Source organism: Triturus cristatus, chromosome 3_1 (assembly GCF_964204655.1).
Source record: "Triturus cristatus chromosome 3_1, aTriCri1.1, whole genome shotgun sequence".
NCBI lineage: Eukaryota > Metazoa > Chordata > Amphibia > Caudata > Salamandridae > Triturus > Triturus cristatus.
Genome location: NC_140583.1, coordinates 9,964,209 through 9,984,541, shown reverse-complemented (window position 1 = coordinate 9,984,541; position 20,333 = coordinate 9,964,209). Strand labels below are relative to the sequence as shown.

General features: G+C 48.1%; 1 protein-coding gene across 6 annotated transcripts in view; it reads right to left on the bottom strand.

Moving 5' to 3' along the window:
• The window catches only part of LOC146859588 (mitochondrial carrier homolog 2-like), a 379,079-nt gene that overhangs the window by 12,889 nt on the left and 345,857 nt on the right, over window positions 1-20,333 (bottom strand). For all 6 annotated transcript variants that reach the window (XM_085646528.1, XM_085646529.1, XM_085646527.1 and 3 more), the window contains one exon: window positions 4,322-4,397. In XM_085646528.1, the coding sequence (XP_085502654.1) occupies window positions 4,322-4,397 (76 nt within the window). The remainder of the gene's footprint in view (window positions 1-4,321; window positions 4,398-20,333) is intronic.

Sequence of the window (20,333 nt, the reverse complement as noted above, 5' to 3'; positions counted from 1 at the left end):
ACGCGCAGGCTGGGATGTTTGAGATGGACTATCAGGCAGGATAGGATTTTATGTACATCAAACACACCCATGCTGGTTCCAATGGGCCACACACACCCATGCTGGTTCCAATGGGCCACACACACCCATGCTGGTTCCAATGGGCCACACACACCCATGCTGGTTCCAATGGGCCACACACACCCGTGCTGGTTCCAATGGGCCACACACACCCGTGCTGGTTCCAATGGGCCACACACACCCGTGCTGGTTCCAATGGGCCACACACACCCGTGCTGGTTCCAATGGGCCACACACACCCGTGCTGGTTCCAATGGGCCACACACACCCGTGCTGGTTCCAATGGGCCACACACACCCGTGCTGGTTCCAATGGGCCACACACACCCGTGCTGGTTCCAATGGGCCACACACACCCGTGCTGGTTCCAATGGGCCACACACACCCATGCTGGTTCCAATGGGCCACACACACCCATGCTGGTTCCAATGGGCCACACACACACACCCATGCTGGTTCCCATGCTGGTTCCAATGGGCAACACACACCCATGCTGGTTCCAATGGGCCACACACCCATGCTGGTTCCAATAGGCCACACACACCCATGCTGGTTCCAATGGGCCACACACACCCATGCTGGTTCCAATGGACCAAACACACCCAAGCTGGTTCCAATGGGCCACACACACCCATGCTGGTTCCAATGGGCCACACACACCCATGCTGGTTCCAATGGGCCACACACACCCATGCTGGTTCCAATGGGCCAAGGCACTCATCAGTCCATTCTTAACTCATGAACTCCCATACATACAACACACATCCTTTATAGATGGTCTTCGGCATTATGAAGGCCAGGGTCCTCTCACCACGACTCAACAGAACGACTTTGCAACTGTAGAAAGCCTGTCTCTTCGCACAGGTTTGGGTAAAAATAACCATGCTTAATGAGGAAGCCACTAGCACCAGTTACTGTATGTCCTGGATGTCACTGTTCCCTGGATAACTTTCTAATTATTTTTTTTGTTTGTTTGTTTCTGGACAATGTAATGTAATCGGACATTTGTAAAGCGCAGCTGTCACTCCGAGGAGCATCATGGCGCTAGGTGGATTGCTGAGTTGGAACATAAACTGGGTATCCGAGGGTGAAAAGAGGTGGTAGATAAGGGCTCTGCATAGGGCATCGGAGGCTGAAAAGATCCAGGTTTTTAGTGCATCGTGAAGAGAGTTTCAGATTGGATATGACGGAGGTGGTTGGGGAGTTGGTTCCATGCTTTGGCGCCCATCACTGCAAGCAATTTTCCTCCTTTTGAGACGTATCTAAACGCTGGTGGTTTTAATAGATTGGCATTAAAAGATCTAAGGTTCCGTGGAGGAAAGTAACGCACAAACCTGGACCGGAGATAGTGGGCCCGAGGAGTGAAATATTCTGAAGGTGATCAAAATCTTAAACAAAAATCTTTTATGGATAGGCAGCCAGTCTAGTGTTTCTAGGGCCATTGATGCACATGATGTCCTGAGCCATTTTAGCACTAAATGGGCTGCTGCGTGTTGAACCATTCGGAGCTTGTGTAAGACTGACTTGTTGGCCCCAGCATAGAGGCTGTTGCAGTAGTCCAATCTGGACGAGATTAGAGCCACCGCGATTGCCTGTACAGCTGTGATAGGAAGCACATCGAAAGATTTGAGTGATTTTTATAATGTGAAAGCATGTCCCAGCTACAGCTAATGATAGTTGGTTGGAGGATAGTCCAGCATCAAATTTAACTCCCAGGTTTCTCGCTACTTTTATTGTCTATGGAGGGGGTTGGGGTGAGGGTGTCAGCTGGCCACCATATATTGGCAGAGAAGGCGTCCCCTGCCCCAACGGTAGAACGTCCGTCTTTTCTGAGTTGCACTTTAGGTGGTTGGTTTTCATCCATTGGAAAGTTGCAGTGAGACATAAGCGGAAATGATCTTCCGCCAGCGTGGTGTTTTTGTCTAGGACCAGAATTAACTGCGTGTTGTCCGCATATGAGAGAGTCTCGATGTTAAAGGACGATATCAAACTGATCAATGGGGCCATAAAGGCATTAAAGAGCACCAGGCTGAGACTGGACCCCGGAGGGACACCGGAGAGCAGGGGTTTTTCTGTTGACTTGTATTGGCCAAGGGTGATTACTTGTCTGCAGTTCTGCAAGAACCCTTTAAGCCACGCCAGGTTTATGTGGGAGATGCCGTAAGATTCGAGACGGTCTAGGAGAACGACATGTGAGACCGTGTCGAATGCGGCCGATAGGTCTAACACCAGGACTGCATTCTTTCCTTGATCAGGGCTACTTTGAGAGATTAAGCCGTGTACAGTAGGGCAGATTCTGTCGAATGTTGGCGTCTGAAACCAGATTGGTGAGGGTGTAAGAGGTTTGCTTCTTCCGGGTAGGTAGTGAGTTGGAGGTTGATTAGTTTTCGGTGATTTTGCCGAGACATGGAAGTAAGGAGATCGGTTGGAGATTGGTGAGGGTGGTGGGGTCAGCAAGTTGTTTCTTTTGTAAGGCTTGACTGCTGCAAGCTTCCATTCTGTAGGGATTTTCGCTGATGACAGGGAGGCATTAATTATTTCATTTATGATTGGATTTACAGTATCAATTATAGTGTGTAAAATTGAGGGAGGACAGGGGTCGAAGGGGGAGACAGATTTAATAGCAAGAATCGCCTGGCGAGATAGGTATAGGCTAATAGGCTCATTTACTTGTAGAGTTGGTCTGTCTTTCCCTGGGACGACGACGTTGCTGGTGGTGGGACCAGGTGGTTCAGTAAAATCTAGCTGTAATGCTTGAACTTCCTTTTCGAAGTAGTCTGCTATGCTGTCGCAAATAAGAGAATAATCCCTACTGTTTTATGAACAATTATGGTCAATACATTTTGCTTATTGGAATAAATACAACATGAGAAATCACTTCGAGTGGCAGCAAGAAAGGTCTTTCTGCCAGGCACATGTTATGCAATGGGTGGGGGGAGGTGGGAAGTATACTGACCGAGCATACACAGTGACTCGACTGCTTCCTTCTGTTGGATAGCGTAGTGCATTGGGCTTGTAAGAGCTGCTCAGACCCATAACACATTCAGGCCACTGTCCACTCTACCATCCCTATTCCAGCTCGGTTATATGCAGTGACTCTCCAAAGTCCGATTAGTGTGCTTTTTAAAGGCAGTCACAAACGTCACGCTCCTAGTCAATCTATTATAATGAGGTCTCAATATTGTTGTATCAGTTACAGAGCATCGTCTTGCTCTTTGGGAAAACTGCATCGCCGTTAATTGATTGATTTGCCACCAAGGCACTCTGTGCTCCCACAGGGAATGCGGCGCATCTTATGGATACAGAGCAGCTCTTTCCTTTGGTGCTGCTAGGGGAGGCGCAGGCGATATGGTCTTTTGCTGCTGGCTGCTCTTGCTCCTAAGGAAAGTTACTTTCTTTCATTATTATCTCTTCTCACCCAAATCAGCTCTTTACTTGTTTCCATGGTTCTAACACGCCCACACTGCACACAAATGTTGCTTGCACTGTTTTGCATGTCTCTCCTAGATCTGGCTATCTTGCTCGGTATCATGACAGATGTGGAGAGTTTTGGTATTCTCAAACTGACAGCCACCCATGCCGATGCCAATGGCTGTGTTATTTACTGCATGCCACTTCCTTGTTTAAGGACCCTGACATTCCTTGCATCAGAAACACTCCTTAAACTGTAGCAGTGGGTTGCTTCGGGTCCTGGAACCCGACTCTCCTGCTTGGAACACCACTCTACGTCCTGGAACCTGCTCCTTATCTAGGCCAGCCAAGGTTTGCAAGAGTCCGGTTCCTGTACTATTCTGGCATTCTAATGCTGCCGCAGATTTTTTTTATGCCACTTGGATCTTTCCACCATCTAGCAGCCCTTTGTAGGGACACACTTCCACAAGATATTTGAGAGGGTTAAGCATACCAGCGTCTCCAGGTAGGAGTCAGGCACTCTTGACAAGAGAAGAAAGGGAGACCGTTGTATCAAGCGCTTGACGATCAGCCTGACTGTGGGGGCAAAGAGGATTGTGAGTTCACAACACAGGTTGTAGGGTTATCAAAAGAAACGAGTCCAGTTGCTGATGCCCTGAAATCAAATGTTTGTTCTTGTTAGCACATGGCTGGAGAACTGCCAGCAGCAACACAATGGCAGTAAAGCCCCCCTGTACTATTAGAAGGTTGAATCCAACCCCTCCCCCTTATGAGAGTTGAACAGATACACAGAGGAAGAGAATAAAGTACAAAGCGTACAAACGGTAAATAGAAAGGAGGACGGCATTTACCTCTCTGCTGAGCTGTCTCCAACAGTCAACCCAAGAGAAGTAAACCGGTGCATAGGGAGGAAGACCAGCAGCCAACCTGCAGGAGAAAGAAGGCATGTTATAAGGTGTAAGAGAACAGCGCACTCTGCTTTAACTCTACGCCCGCTCAGGCACTACCAGGTTCCAAATACATGTGCACACATCCAGTTAATGACCCCCTATCTAAAAAGGACGGTGAGAGCTGCTCAGAAAATACAACTGCCTACAAGAAATCAGGGGTGCTGCTGAGAGAAATCCTTCTGTCCAATATACGAGGTGAAGTGGGGTGGGGGGGAGGCGCTTAACAAAGGATCGAAATGAGGAGTGGGGCCAAAAGGGCCAATGTTTAGTCCCCACTATTCGCAGCCTACATGAATCGTACCTCCTAAGAGCAGTGGGCAGGGTGCATGGTTTCCCTTTAAGCGGGGAGGTGGAGGGGTTAGAATTCCATGGAAAGAGAGGAGGTGACTCAGGGAATGCATCACAGGAGGCAGACAGATCACCAGCTTGGACGCAAAAACTGTTTAGATCCATCTTACAGAATTAAATGGCAAAGGGTGTTCTGCCTTGGTAACAACTTGTAACTTTAATGCCATCCAAATTAATTACACACAAAACATGATATATGTTATGGCAATGAAAAGGTGAATTTTTGATCAGTGGTGCATCAAGGGTGACAAGAGCCCAGGTGCAAGCAAGGAAAAGGGGCCCAACTTCCCCTGGATTAAGCTAGTTATTGTCACACACAACTGAGGAGTAGAGAGCCCCACATACTGCCGGGCCACTGTGTGATTGCACTAATTCTAGCTACATCACATGGCAGAGAGCTTACACGTATATCTGCAATATTGATTTATTACTTGCTTAAATCTAATAAAATGAAGCATCACCTTCACACACGTTCCTCTTAAATTTTCTTAACCATCAGGCTCTCCTAGCTTGAGTCTCAATGCCTTTCCCCTCTCGTGTTTCTCTTGTTCCACACCCCGCTTCAGTCTCCAACTTACATTTCCATCCGTTTCTGTTCTGCACTCCTCTTAACCCCTTTCCTTTTTTAGCTCCCATCACATTGTTTATCTCTCACCTCCCTCTTCCGGCTTCTATACCCACACTCTCCCATCATTCTCAGTTTACACTCCAAACTTGTTTTTCTATTCGATGCGACTCTTTACTAAAGGCTGGGAGGCAGATCATTCACTGGGAGGTTCACAGCCCACAGTGTGGCTTCGGTCGAAGACCCAAAACCAAAGCAGAGCTAGCGACTCGGTATATGAACACCCCCTCGCCTTCTATGACCCTTCGGTATACGAACACCCCTCGCCTTCTATGACCCTTCGGAATACGAACACCCCTCGCCTTCTATGACTCTTCGGTATACGAACACCCCCTCGCCTTCTATGACCCTTCGGTATACGAACACCCCTCGCCTTCTGAACACCCCCTCACCTTCTATGACCCTTCGGTATACAAACACCCCCTCGCCTTCTATGACCCTTCGGAATACAAACACCCCCTCGCCTTCTATGACCCTTCGGAATACAAACACCCCCTCGCCTTCTATGACCCTTCGGAATACAAACACCCCCTCGCCTTCTATGACCCTTCGGAATACAAACACCCCCTAGCCTTCTATGACCCTTCGGAATACAAACACCCCCTCGCCTTCTATGACCCTTCGGTATACGAACACCCCCTCACCTTCTATGACCCTTCGGTATACGAACACCCCCTCGCCTTCTATGACCCTTCGGTATACGAACACCCCTCGCCTTCTATGACCCTTCGGTATACGAACACCCCTCGCCTTCTATGACCCTTCGGTATACGAACACCCCCCCGCCTTCTATGACCCTTCGGTATACGAACACCCCCTCACCTTCTGAACACCCCCTCACCTTCTATGACCCTTCGGTATACAAACACCCCCTCGCCTTCTATGACCCTTCGGTATACGAACACCCCCTCGCCGTCTATGACCCTTCGGTATACGAACACCCCCTAGCCTTCTATGACCCTTCGGTATACGAACACCCCCTCGCCTTCTATGACCCTTCGGTATACAAACACCCCCTGGCCTTCTATGACCCTTCAGTATATAAACACCCTCTCACCTTCTATGACCCTTCGGTATATAAACACCCCATCGCCTTCTATGATCCTTCGGTATATAAACACCCCCTCGCCTTCTATGACCCTTCGGAATACAAACACCCCTCGCCTTCTATGACCCTTCGGAATACAAACACCCCCTCGCCTTCTATGACCCTTCGGTATATAAACACCCCCTCACCTTCTATGACCCTTCGGTATACAAACACCCCCTCACCTTCTATGACCCTTCGGAATACAAACACCCCCTCGCCTTCTATGACCCTTCGGTATATAAACACCCCCTCCCCTTCGGTATACAAACACCCCCTCACCTTCTATGACCCTTCGGAATACAAACACCACCTCACCTTCTATGACCCTTCGGTATACAAACACCCCCTCGCCTTCTATGACCCTTCGGAATACAAACACCCCCTCGCCTTCTATGACCCTTCGGAATACGAACACCCCCTCGCCTTCTATGACCCTTCGGTATACGAACACCCCTCGCCTTCTATGACCCTTCGGTATACGAACACCCCCTCACCTTCTGAACACCCCCTCGCCTTCTATGACCCTTCGGTATACGAACACCCCCTCACCTTCTGAACACCCCCTCGCCTTCTATGACCCTTCGGTATACGAACACCCCCTCGCCTTCTATGACCCTTCGGTATACAAACACCCCCTCGCCGCCTTCTATGACCCTTCGGTATACAAACACCCCCTCGCCTTCTATGACCCTTCGGTATACAAACACCCCCTCACCTTCTATGACCCTTCGGTATACGAACACCCCCTCGCCTTCTATGACCCTTGCTCTGTCCTTAGCTTTCTTTCCCCCTACGTCCTTCTCACACCCCCTCTTCCTCCATGTCGGCTTCTGCTTCGCTTTTCCTCTCCAACTCTCTCCTGTGCCTTTCTGTAATCCATTTCTCTCTCCACTCCCTCACTGTCTCCTCCATCCACCTGATACTTTATCTTTCTCTTACGCCTTACTTTCTTTTGTACACACTTCCCTGTGCCCCCTGCCTCTCAGCCATTTTCTGCTTTTCCTCGCTCGTTACTCAAGCCTGTCCTCTGTTTCATGCTTTGTCTACACATGGGACATAGTGCAAAACAGGTATACAGGGGAGGCAGAAAGAACGGACTATCAGACCAGTCGCCATAGTGCACCAGAGGTATACAGGGGAGGCAGAAAGAACGGACTATCAGACCAGTCCCCATAGTGCACACGAGGTAAACAGGGGAGGCAGAAAGAATGGACTATCAGACCATTCCCCATAGTGCACCAGAGGTATACAGGGGAGGCAGAAAGAATCAACTATCAGACCATTCCCCGTAGTGCACAAGAGGTATACAGGGGAGGCAGAAAGAACGGACTATCAGACCAGTCCCCATAGTGCACCATAGGTATACAGGGGAGGCAGAAAGAACGGATTATCAGACCAGTCCCCATAGTGCACAAGAGGTAAACAGGGAAGGCAGAAAGAACGGACTATCAGACCATTCCCCATAGTGCACAAGAGGTAAACAGGGGAGGCAGAAAGGTGGAGAGGTGTGGCTCACTGGTTAGAGGCGGCAGATCCGTAAGCAGAGAATCGGCCAGGGACCAGGGTTCAATTCCCGACGCGGCAGGGTCGTGGACCAGGGTCAAAACGGACTCGATAATTCTCGCCTCGGTACCTACTCTAACCAGGAACACACTCGGCAATTCTGGGCATTAAGCATGCCTCATCTCTACAACGGCCCCCCACAGACGCCAGGGATGCCTGGTTTCACCTTGGAGATACCCAGAAAGGGACCATCTCACAGGGATAGCCAGGATGGGTTCCCCAGCGGTCTATAGTGCCGGGACACTTCCGAGTAGCTGTGCGCTGAATAAATTAAAATAACATAACATAACAAATAACAATGGACTATCAGACCAGTCCCCATGGTGCACCAGAGGTATACAAGGGAGGCAGAAAGAATAAACTATCAGACCATTCCCCGTAGTGCACAAGAGGTAAACAGGGGAGGCAGAAAGAATCAACTATCAGACCATTCCCCGTAGTGCACAAGAGGTATACAGGGGAGGCAGAAAGAACAGACTATCAGACCAGTCCCCATAGTGCACAAGAGGTATACAGGGGAGGCAGAAAGAATCAACTATCAGACCATTCCCCGTAGTGCACAAGAGGTATACAGGGGAGGCAGAAAGAACGGACTATCAGACCATTCCCCATAGTGCACAAGAGGTAAACAGGGGAGGCAGAAAGAACGGACTATCAGACCAGTCCCCATAGTGCACCAGAGGTATACAGGGGAGGCAGAAAGAATGGACTATCAGACCATTCCCCATAGTGCACCATAGGTATACAGGGGAGGCAGAAAGAACGGACTATCAGACCATTCCCCATACCCCAATTATGCAGCATAGGAGGCGGGGTCATTGTCACCGGTGTTTTGCATTTGGATTGTGGAAATTCAGATAGTCGGCAGTGCTGGTCCGTTTCTCCTCCACTGCACATCCAGGGGATTTGGAGAATTATGTGATCGTGCATGGTGTGAGTAAGGCCCAAGGGCTCGAGAGTCCCAGTAGACCTTCGGCCGAGCCAGAGCCGGCCATCTGGCTTGGGTCTTCAGTGGCTCACCCACCTCTACTTTGTACGCTTTCGCACGGTCTGCAAACTATAATCCCTCTTTTTACCCACCCATCACTGCCCTCATCTGCTTCTGTACACATTTCAATTGCTGCTCTTATCACATTTTCCTTGCTCTCTAGTGCTTTGATATCTTCTATTTTAGTATAATTTGTCTGTCTCCATTATGCTCCTTCCATCACTTTCTCATCCCATTTTTCCCCTCTCAGATGACACTGTCACCACCAAGACAAACTTCCAACAGTGCATTACCAGCGCAGACAGAGGCCCCAGCTCAACACCGAAACAACTGAAGAGCGCACTTTGAGACTTCACCTGATAGCCTGCCGATCTAGTATTAACACTCACATAATATATTCCCCCATTCCAATCCACCTTTGCACCAGTACCCCAGGGAGTCCCTCAGGGCTCCTCCATCAGCCCCATCCTTTTTAACGTGTACCTCATCCCGCTAATCAAGCTAATCCAATCCTTTGGGATCAAAACAATAAATTACGCTGATGACACGCAGCTCATCCTCTCTTGGGAAGGTGAAGATGCCATTCCTTTTTCCACCTTCCACGACTGCCTAAGAGAGACGGCTGGATGGCTACACAGAAACTCCCTCCAGTTTAATTCCTCTAAAACGGAGGTCCTGTTTTGTTCAGGCACCAAGATACCCCGCCAGTTTCCGAATGAATTCTGGCCCCCAGAGATTAGAGACAAACCTCTGCCAGTCGCCTCGGTTCGCAACCTGGGAGCCATGCTTGACAACAAATTAAGTATGGAAACCCAGGTAACGAAAACTGTGGGGATCTGCACAGCCCTGCTTCGCTCACTGCGGAAAATCATGCCTCTTCTCCCGGCACAAGCCAGGGCGTCGATAGTCAGGTGTACGATACTCAGTCGCCTCGACTATTGTAACGCCCTGCTCCTGGAGTCTCCAGTCACGTTGATGGATCGACTACAGCGAATTCAATCTGCCGCCGCCAAGCTGGCTCTGGGCTGGACGAGGAGGGCTTCGGCCACAGCAGCTCTGGCTGAGTTACATTGGCTACCCTTTAAACAACGTGTGGCCTTCAAGTCCCTCTGCATTGTCTTTAAGGCTCTGTACGGACTTGGACCCAAACCTCTGCAAGCCCTGTTTCGGTGGTACACTCCTGCCAGAGATTTACGATCATCCTCGGCCTGTCTGGTAAGGGTACCCAGATTCAATAAAACCAGAACAGGGGGCAGATCCTTCAGGGTTGCAGCGGCCAAGCGGTGGAACAGCTTGCCCACTGACATACGTCAGATTTCACAGCTTCTTCCATTCAGGAGACGTATCAAGACCTGGCTTTTCCCCCAATAAATGTCCGTCTGACTGTTCCCCCGGTTATCCGTCAGCAGAGTTCTCTCCAGCGCCAGGAAGCCTGCAAGGTATCAGTCGCGCTTTACAAATTCTCAAAATAAACAAAATAAATAATCTCCTTCCCTATTAACAGGGATGTGGCACTGAAGAGGGATCAACCGAAGAAAATTAAGGAATGCAAAAGGGACCTCAGGAATATCAACACGGAAGATCTAATAACCCATTGTGTAAACTCTTCTTGTCTTCACAAATCGACACGACAGATGTTAACTCAATGAATTCTAAAACTACCATCTCTAATATCATGGATTCCATAGCTCCACTACAACAAAAAAACGCCTCCACCAAAATCTCCAAACCCTGGTTCAACAACAATTTAATCTCGGACTGCCGCAAATTCAGGGCAGCGGAACGATCCTGGAGATCCAAACCCTCCTCCGAGCGGGAAGTAGTTCCTATAATAAACAAATCAAGCGTGCTAAGGCGGACTACTTCAGAACCCAACTTAACCAAGCTTCAGATCGCCCAAAGAAACTTTTTTAAATTGTTAAACAATCGGTGAAAGCACCCAACCACCCATGCCCTGGAGACGCCTCGCCTTCATGCGATGATCTGGCTGCTTTCTTTAAGGGGGAAACAAACCTCATCAGTTCTGACCTTGAAACGAAGAAGGCCCTTATGTCAGCTGACGAGATTACATCTCCTTTAGCTCTCCGAGAGGATGAAACCTCTCAATCTTAGCACCAATGTTAGACGGCGACCTCAGAGGAGCCCGGAAAGGGGTCCTGACTTCCCTGAGTCCCACCCGTGTAGTATTGTAGCCGGGCACTGGCGGGAGATTCCCCAGGGGGAGGAATCTCGCAACTAGGATCGTACTTCTGGCACCACACGACACAGAGAGACCACACTGGGTATTCTCAGAACAAGCTTTATCAAATAGGTATCACTGCAAATATGTACAAGGTGAGCACGGGCTCAAGAGTCTCGGAAAGGTAGGGGGTAGCGGGACTGTCTCTGGTAACGGTTCAAAGCAGGGACGTATCCGGCGCACAGCTCACAATCCTCGAGCTGGGGGGATACGTGGTCGGAGTTGGGGTCCGGCGGGACCGTGAGAGTCTGGGGGAGCCGCGAGTCACTCAGCAGGGCTCAAGTACCAGTTCGGAGGTCTTACGATCTTCAGGGAGCCGCGAGTCACTCAGCAGGGCTCCGGTACAAGTTCGGAGGTCTTACGATCTTCAGGGAGCCGCGAGTCACTCAGCAGGGCTCAGGTACAAGTTCGGAGGTCTTACGATCTTCGGGGAGCCGCGAGTCACTCAGCAGGGCTCAGGTACAAGTTCGGAGGTCTTACGATCTTCGGGGAGCCGCGAGTCACTCAGCAGGGCTCAGGTGAGTTCCAGTTCCAGGAGCCGCGACCACGTCAGCAGGCTCTCGTTGTTCCAGCGTCGAATCTGCCGGACAGTCTCAGAGCACCCCTTGTTATAGGTCGACCCTGCTTTGATGTCCGGAGTCTGCGCAGGCAGGGGTCTTGTCACCTGGGGGCCGTTTGTCGGGGTTTCCTGCTATTGTCTTTTGATCCTTTCAGGGCCGGGTCGGGAGGAGTCCCAGACACCCAGCAGGCACGGAGCCAGCCCGCAGGGAGGCCGGAGGGCCGATCGAAACCCATCGTCCCAGGGGAGTTCAGAGGTGCGATAGAAACTGCTCCTCCCTCTCTAATCCCCTGGAAGCGTGATGTCCTCCAGCCGGAGTGGCGCCTCTAGGCCCGGGTCGCGCTGGGGCCGGGCGGCCATCTTGTTGCAGGGAGTGGGCACGCGGGCCCGGGGTGGCCGAAAGGAGAGAGGCCATGGACGGGGATGTCCGGAGTTGGCGCAGGTGTCCTGGTGGGAAAGGTCGGCTGGGCCGCGTGCTAGGGCTGCAGGCACCAGGTTTCGGTGGTGCGGGGGCACGGAGGGCCATCCTACGAGGCCGGGTCCAACAACCAAGAATAATGCCTCATGGGGTACGTTTACTTCCCTCAGCGAAAGGGACATCTACAAAACCTTGCAGAGTATCAACCCTTCTAATCACTTCAGCGATCCTCTGCCACCGAAGGTATTCAAAGAAATTAAGGATGCCTTTATCCCCCTGTGGACAAGGATGATCAATGCTTCATTATCACAAGGCAGGATACCCAAATGTCTAAAAAAGCAGCTCCGGTTACACCCATTCTAAAAAAAAACTAATGCAGATAGGGTGGAATTTGTTGAGATGAGTTCTATCTACAACATCCCCACTTTGGCTAAGCTCCTAGAAAAATGTGTGCAATCTCAACTCTGCCCTCACTGAGAGAATTTCCAACTCCTGGATCAACATGAATCTGGTTTTCGGAGTGGTCACAGCACGGCATCAGTGCTCACTCCCTAAAGGATGACAATCTAAAAATGCTAGACCAAAACGAATCCTGCCTCCTAATCCTCCTAGACCTTTCTGCTGCATTTGACATTGTTAATCACAACATCCTCTTATCCATTCTTGAGCACAGGACGGGCCCTTCCGGTCTGGCATTGCAATGGCTCTTGTCCTTCCTGCTCAACAGATCCCAAAGAGTCCAGGTGAATCATTCCTTATCCCAGCTCTCTACAGTTTTCATGGGGGTCCCACGAGGATCTGCCTTATCTCGCAAATGGAACCATTAGCAAATGCACTAAATTCCACGAGCACTCTTTCACATGTATGCGGATGACACAACTCTACCTGAAAATCACCTCTTCTGAAGATTTCACTGCACATATTTCCACCCTGACGAATACTCAAAACTGGCTAACGGAGAATCACCTCCTGCTCAACACCTCCAAAACGGAATTCCTTCTCATATCTCCGCCTAATCACACCCCCAAGATAGATCGCTTGATGAAACTCCTCACAGCCTTTAACTGCTCTCCTCACATTATTGACTCCGCCAAATCTCTCGGAATCACCCTGGACATGTAATTTAACATGAAGAATCATTACTAAGGCTCGCAAGGGTGCTATCCACCAGTTGAGGATACTCAGTAATCTCAAACCATTCCTCCCACAAGATAACTTCAAGCAGGTGGTTCAAGTGCTTGGTTTGCCGAGGCTAGACTGTGGCCGTGCTACACTCTGTGGCCTCCCCAAACATACCTTGGCCCCACTAAGGGCTTCCCTGAATGCTGCAGCTAGATTGATTACCGGTACAAAGAGAAATGCTCACATTTCCCCATCCCTTAAATCCTTAAATGGGTTGCCACTTGGAGCAAGAATACAACTAAAGATCGCCTGCATGACTCACAAAGCCATCCATTTCAATACCCCCGCTACTTGGCGCAAAAGCCAGAACGATCAGGAGTGGCTAGATCATCAAGAAGTGCAAACTCTCTCCTCTTGAAACCACTGATTCTCTGCAAAAAGAATGAGGCACAGAGCTTTCTCAGGCTTGGCCCTGAAGATCTGGAACTCTCTCCCACCGGAAGTCCGTAGAATCTAGTCAACGGCTTCTTTCAAAAAAGTGAAAATAATCCTTATGAACAAGTTCTTGCCTCAATTGAACATGGCTTGTCTCACTCACCGCCCTCGGACTACATACTATTTAGACCATCACTTGTGAAGTCCAGAGTTGTTAGGTTACGCTCTCATACGTTGTGTGTTCCTATTCCAGCGCGCTTTGTATTATTTAAATGTGATATCCTTTGATACCCCCTCTATCGCTGTTCCTTGCATGCATTCTAAAATGACATTGGTTTGAATCCCTTTCTTATTTACAACACTCCAAATTGTGAAGTGCTCTAATACCACCCTGGGTCTTGTTCGCGCTATACAAAACTTTATAAATAAATCAAAATAAACCCAAACAACCAACCACGCTAGGGACTTGGGTCTCATCCTGGATATCAACCTACACATAAAGTCCAGGGTCCACGCTGTCACCTCCCCTGCTTCGTGTATCTCACTAAAAGTGATGAAATGCTACTGTCCTAAAACGCAAAATGAGTGTGTGTAAAGAAGGGAGGCAAAAGAAATATTTTCTTTTAAAGACGAGAACCCTCACTCACCCGAGGGTGACATGCTTCATCATTGGGTCCCCTCTTGCACACTGTAACCGCAAGGTATACAGTGTGGGCTGCGACTCTCAAAAAAGGGGACAAGAGAGGAGCGTGAGGTGTTTTAATGGGGATACCAAAGTTGGCAGGGGGAGTAAGGGGCAGAGTGTGAATTTAAACAGAATGTGGGTAAATAAAACTAGCTACAGGGTAACAAAGTCAAATTTAATAGTAGTTCCCATCAGCTAGAGTTAAAATGAGGTGATCTAGGATTGACAAAATATCCTAGTTATTGGTGGTCGACATGTTTCTGCCAGATGACTACTTTTTCGCGGCATTCATCAGGACCTCTCAATATTATCACTCTGCTCGTTTAACCAAAATAAATAAATTACAGACCATACTCATTGGTAAGGTGTAAATGACAAAAGGACCAGCTGCAGTCCGGTCCAGTGTCTCTAGGGGTAATGTTAGTTTACCTCTACCTTGCGAAGAATGATGTTACAGAGCACAGATTACTGCAGCAGAACACACGGCCGTGGTTAAACGAGCAGAGTGATAATATTGAGAGGTCCTGATGAATGCCGCGAACAAGTAGTCATCTGGCAGAAACATGTCGACCACCAATAACTAGGATATTTTGTCAATCCTAGATCACCTCATTTTAACTCTAGCTGATGGGAACTACTATTAAATTTGACTTTGTTACCCTGTAGCTAGTTTTATTTACCCACATTCTGTTTAAATTCACACTCTGCCCCTTACTCCCCCTGCCAACTTTGGTATCCCCATTAAAACACCTCACGCTCCTCTCTTGTTCCCTTTTTTGAGAGTCGCAGCCCACACTGTATACCTTGCGGTTACAGTGTGCAAGAGGGGACCCAATGATGAAGCATGTCACCCTCGGGTGAGTGAGGGTTCTCGTCTTTAAAAGAAAATATTTCTTTTGCCTCCCTTCTTTACACACACTCATTTTGCGTTTTAGGACAGTAGCATTTCATCACTTTTAGTGAGATACATTCATTTGGAGTTAGTGATGCCTGATGCTTTGTTTTACTCCACCATTCGAACCCCTTAGTGTGATACACACCTCCCCTGCTTCCACACCCTTCACATGTTACGTAAACTCTTCAAGTGGTTCCCACTGGACACCCGATGTACCATCATGCAGGCACTAATCACAAGCATATTGTACTACAGCAACACTCTATGCTGGCGTCCCAACCCATCCTCACGATCTCCAAACCATCCAAAGCGCCACCACCAGACTCGTCAACCTTCTGCGCCCACTCCACTCCACTCCAGAGAGCTCTACTGGCTCCCCATGCAGAAGCGCTGCCAGTTCAAACCTCTCACACACGCATTCAAGACACTACACAACACAGGACCAGCATACCTCATTCACCGGCTTCACTTCCACCATCCCAAAAGACTTTGTTCAGCATCACTCACTCATGCACACACCGCACATCCACAGAAGCAGACGGGAACGCGATCATTCTCCTACCAAGCTGCCAAATCCTGGACCGACCTCCCTCGACAAATCATGGCCTCGCCCTCACTTCTTGAATTCCGCAAGATGCCGAGGACCTGGCTATTCAATTAGTCTTCTTGCGGGACCATCTAGTCTGCCTGCACTCAGGCCCAGCCTCACCATATGCAGACTCACCTACTAAGTGTCTGGATACCCTCACAGGTGGCAAGCAGTGCTCTACAAATTCAACTTCCCTTACATTTGTTTGCACCCTCTCATATTATCACTCTGCACATTCTGTCTGCCTCCTGCTATCACCCAGTCAGTACTTATCTCAATTTTCTGAATTCCATCCTTTTCTCACACCCAACTATGTTTTTCTCCACTTGCTTTTCCTCAGTCCCTTTCTGCTGCCAAACCAGTACTGTCAGTCTCTCACCGGGAGTGTCTACACTTTGTCTCTTCGCCGATCCCTCTACTTTCTTCTCTCTCTTCACCCTCTCTCACGGCTCTCCTCCAGTTGCCCGTCATTCTGCACTACCCTTGTTTACGCTTTCACTCAATTTGTTTCTTCTCTCATATCAGTTTGCTGAGACTGAGCACTGGTACCTTTACCCCTTCTCTCTGCCCATTTATTTTTCACACATTACTCTAAGCTTCCACATTCTCGCTCTCTCATTTCCCTCCACCTCTCACCATTCACTGTTCTTCTTACACTTTCACTCAGTGTATTTCTTCTCACATCCTATCCGTTCACTCCTTGTCTCTGCCACAATCACCATATACTCTCATCCCATCTCTCAGCCCTCTACTTCTCGTGCCATCACTCTTCATACATCCTCTCACTAACCCTGTCTCAAAAGCAGCCCCCCCCCCCCCCCACTCAATGCCACGGAACGCATCCTCGGAATCCTAAAGTGTAAGCACAGATCACTTACTGTAGTTCACACCAAGCCAGGCCCAGGCAGCCACAAATTCTCTTTTCTTGCGGGCAGCTCATCCAAATAAATTCTGCCAATCCAAAGCAAAATGGGTCCCTTCCACTCTGGGCCCCGGTGCGTTGCCCCAGCTGCACCACAATAGCGATGCCCGTAAAAAGACTTCTTTATTTGACATGATGAAGCCAGAATTGAAGTCAACAAATACAGACAAACTGGTATGATAAATCTGTATATCTTTTGAGAAAACCATTTTTGAATTCCTTGGAATAGAGTAAAATAGGTAAAATGAGCAGAGCTCAGTGGAGACTCCCTCGCACGATGTGCGGTAGGAAATCGAGGGACTGTAGCTTCTCACAGGAGGTGTCCTGGAGGGCAGGGTATGCTGAATGGTTCAAACCGAAGTGTAGTCTCTTTTTTGTGTCTAGGGCCTTTCTAGTCTATGTTAACACTGCATTGCTATAATAAGGTACTGTGGGACTCCCAACTCGCGATGGGGAATGATGAAAAGTTCCAATACTGGAATAAATAGAGATGTCATGCAAAAGGAGTTTGTGAAAAACAGTGTAAGTAACTGTAACAAGCGTCTGGAAAGGAGACTGAACACATGTGAATCTACAGCACTACACGCCACAAACAGATGCTTACTGATAAGTAACATTTTCCGTTCGAGGCATGTGTGGCTGTACATACACATGCTTAGCATGAACTATAAAGCCGTCCTCCCCCATAAGCGCTGACTAGCATATGGGAGTTCTAGCTGTTTGACTACATAGAACCGCTTGGCCTACTGTAGGAAACATGTGAGGGCATACCTGCATGAACAGATATGACCCAGTGCTGGTCAGGCCTATCAATGCCTATACAAGTGACTAGGGAAGCCATTTCAGAACATGTGCTAAACACGGTTAAAAACAAGCTCCCCAGCTATATGATAGCTTCACTGAAGATAGGGATGTTTGGTATCAAACAACTTGTGTTGGTAAAGTCACACTGATGCCAGTGATAGATTTAGTAACACATGCACACAGGGACACCTTAGAGGTGACCCTGAAAACTTACCAGTCTTTTTTTTTTAAGTATATTTTTTATTATACTTTTCATTACGCACATTTCGTACATTCAGATTTGTTAACTCCATAGAACATTTTATACAAGATAAAGTACATACAGTAAATCATGTTACATAGTCAAAATCATAATCAAAATCAAATCTCAAAATCACTTCCTTTAGTGCTACCCTATCCCATCCCTCCACCGAGCTAATGGCTCCCATATTCTTACACCCCGAGCTCTCCCTAATCTACCCTTCCTTGCATATATAGGTTTCTCCAAATTGAATGCAGCAATTAAATTCGCCAACCATATTTGCATGAGCGGGGGAGTCTTATCAAGCCAGGCCCTGGCTAAAGTTAATCTGTAGACAGCCGTTATCATGAACATGAACTCCTTCTGTGAGTTATTATTATTTCCATCGGGTCCTATTCCCAGCAAAATCCATAAGGGAGTTAGGAATATCTGTATCCCTAATGCCCTATCCAGAAAGCCCTCTAGATCTTTACTTAAGGTATGTAATTGAGGACAGGTAGCAAACATATGAACTATATCTGCGTCCGATGAATTACATCGAGGGCAGGTTGTCCCCGCAGTACCCCCCCCATTTAGCGATCCTAGCTGGCGTATGGTAAAGTGAGTATAAGGTCTTATAATGCTGGGATTGCAGAGGAGCCGAGCATAAGATAGAACGACCCAAGTCCAACGAATCCTGGAAATCCTCAAGTTCTCCCCCAAGTTTCTCCACCCACTTATTCCTATGTTTGTCCAAGTCGTCCGGTTTACTTTTTACTAATAGCGCATACGCTGACCTAATCGTATGTTCGCCACCGGTGGTTATTCTCTCCAGGAAATCATTGGACTTGTACCCTGCTAACCCCCCTGTTTATTACCCAAAAAGCTCCTAACCTGTAGATACTTAAAAAAGTCCCTTCTGCCTATATTATATCTATTAACCAGATCGCCAAACTGTACTACTCCCTCAGAATCTCTTAGATCCCCAATCTGCTTGATTCCTTTTTGCTCCCATGCGGCCATTACTGCATCTGAAAATATTTCTGGAGGAAAAGACTTCTTCTTATACAATTTAATGTATCTGTTAAATCTGCCAAGTCCCGTCTTTTTCAAAAAAGCATTCCATATTTTCAGAGCCGCAGCAAGAGTCTTGAACGGTTTCCTTCTGAAGTACCCAAGATCAATGTGATATATGAAACAGTTTTCTGCCTCCTGTCCTAACACAATTGCATATACATCTGTAGACATCAAAGTGATTTTCTGCAGGATCCCCCCTCCTCCAATCAAACCCTGCATATATTGAAGGGTAGTCGCAAGATAATATAATCTAAAGTCAGGAGCCCCCCACCCCCCTCTTTCTCAAGGTAAGGACATAAATCTGTAGGCTCTACGCGTTTTTCCATGAGCCCATATAAACCTATTTAAAATACCTTCCAGTATGTTAAACCATTTGGCTTCAAAAAATAGTGGGATTGCTCTAAATAAGTAAAGGAACTTTGGTAAAATCGTCATTTTAACCACATTGGTGCAGCCTACTAAGGAAAGATGCAGATTGTTAACTCTATCTAGATCTGTTTTAACTTTCGCCAGTAGAGGAGTCATATTAACCTCAACAACAGTATCCAGATTTGCTACTATTAATATGCCCAGATACATAGCTGAAATAACCACCCTGGGATCGGTACTAGTGGTATATTCATTCCTAACTATCTGGGTCTTAGATTTATTTAAACTATATCCCGAGATTTGCCCAAATATACTAGCTTCCCGTTCAACCTCCATGATAGCCAAATCTGGGTCGGGGGTCAGTATAGCCACATCGTCGGCGTAGGCCAAAGTTTTAACTATACGACCATTCAGAGCCATTGGGGGAATCCCTCTATTTCTTTCTAATCTTCGTATTAGGGGCTCAAGATATAACGCAAATAACAGTGGGGATGATGGGCATCCCTGTCTCGTCCCTCTTAGGATTTTAACTGCATCTGAGTGCCCTCTATTCACTCTGATCTTAGCTGTTGGGCCTTTATATAGGGCTTGGATAGCTGTTATAAAACCTTCCCCTATGCCACTCCACCTCAAGACTGCCCAAAGATATTCCCAGGCGACCCTATCAAAGGCCTTTTCGGCATCTAAAAACAGCACCGCGATAGGGTCGCCCAGGGTCCCTGCGGCATCAAACATCGTAACAACAGTTCTAACATGCTGAGTGGTTCCCTTACCCGGTATAAAGCCATGTTGTAATGGGCTTACAAGCTGCTCTATATTCCCTGCAAGCCTTTTTGCCAACATTTTCGAATACATTTTGACATCCGAATTCATAAGGGTAATGAATATGCTACTTACCAGTATGCATCTGTTCTTGGCATGTAGGGCTGCTGACATTCATATCTGTGCATAGATCGCCGCCTAGT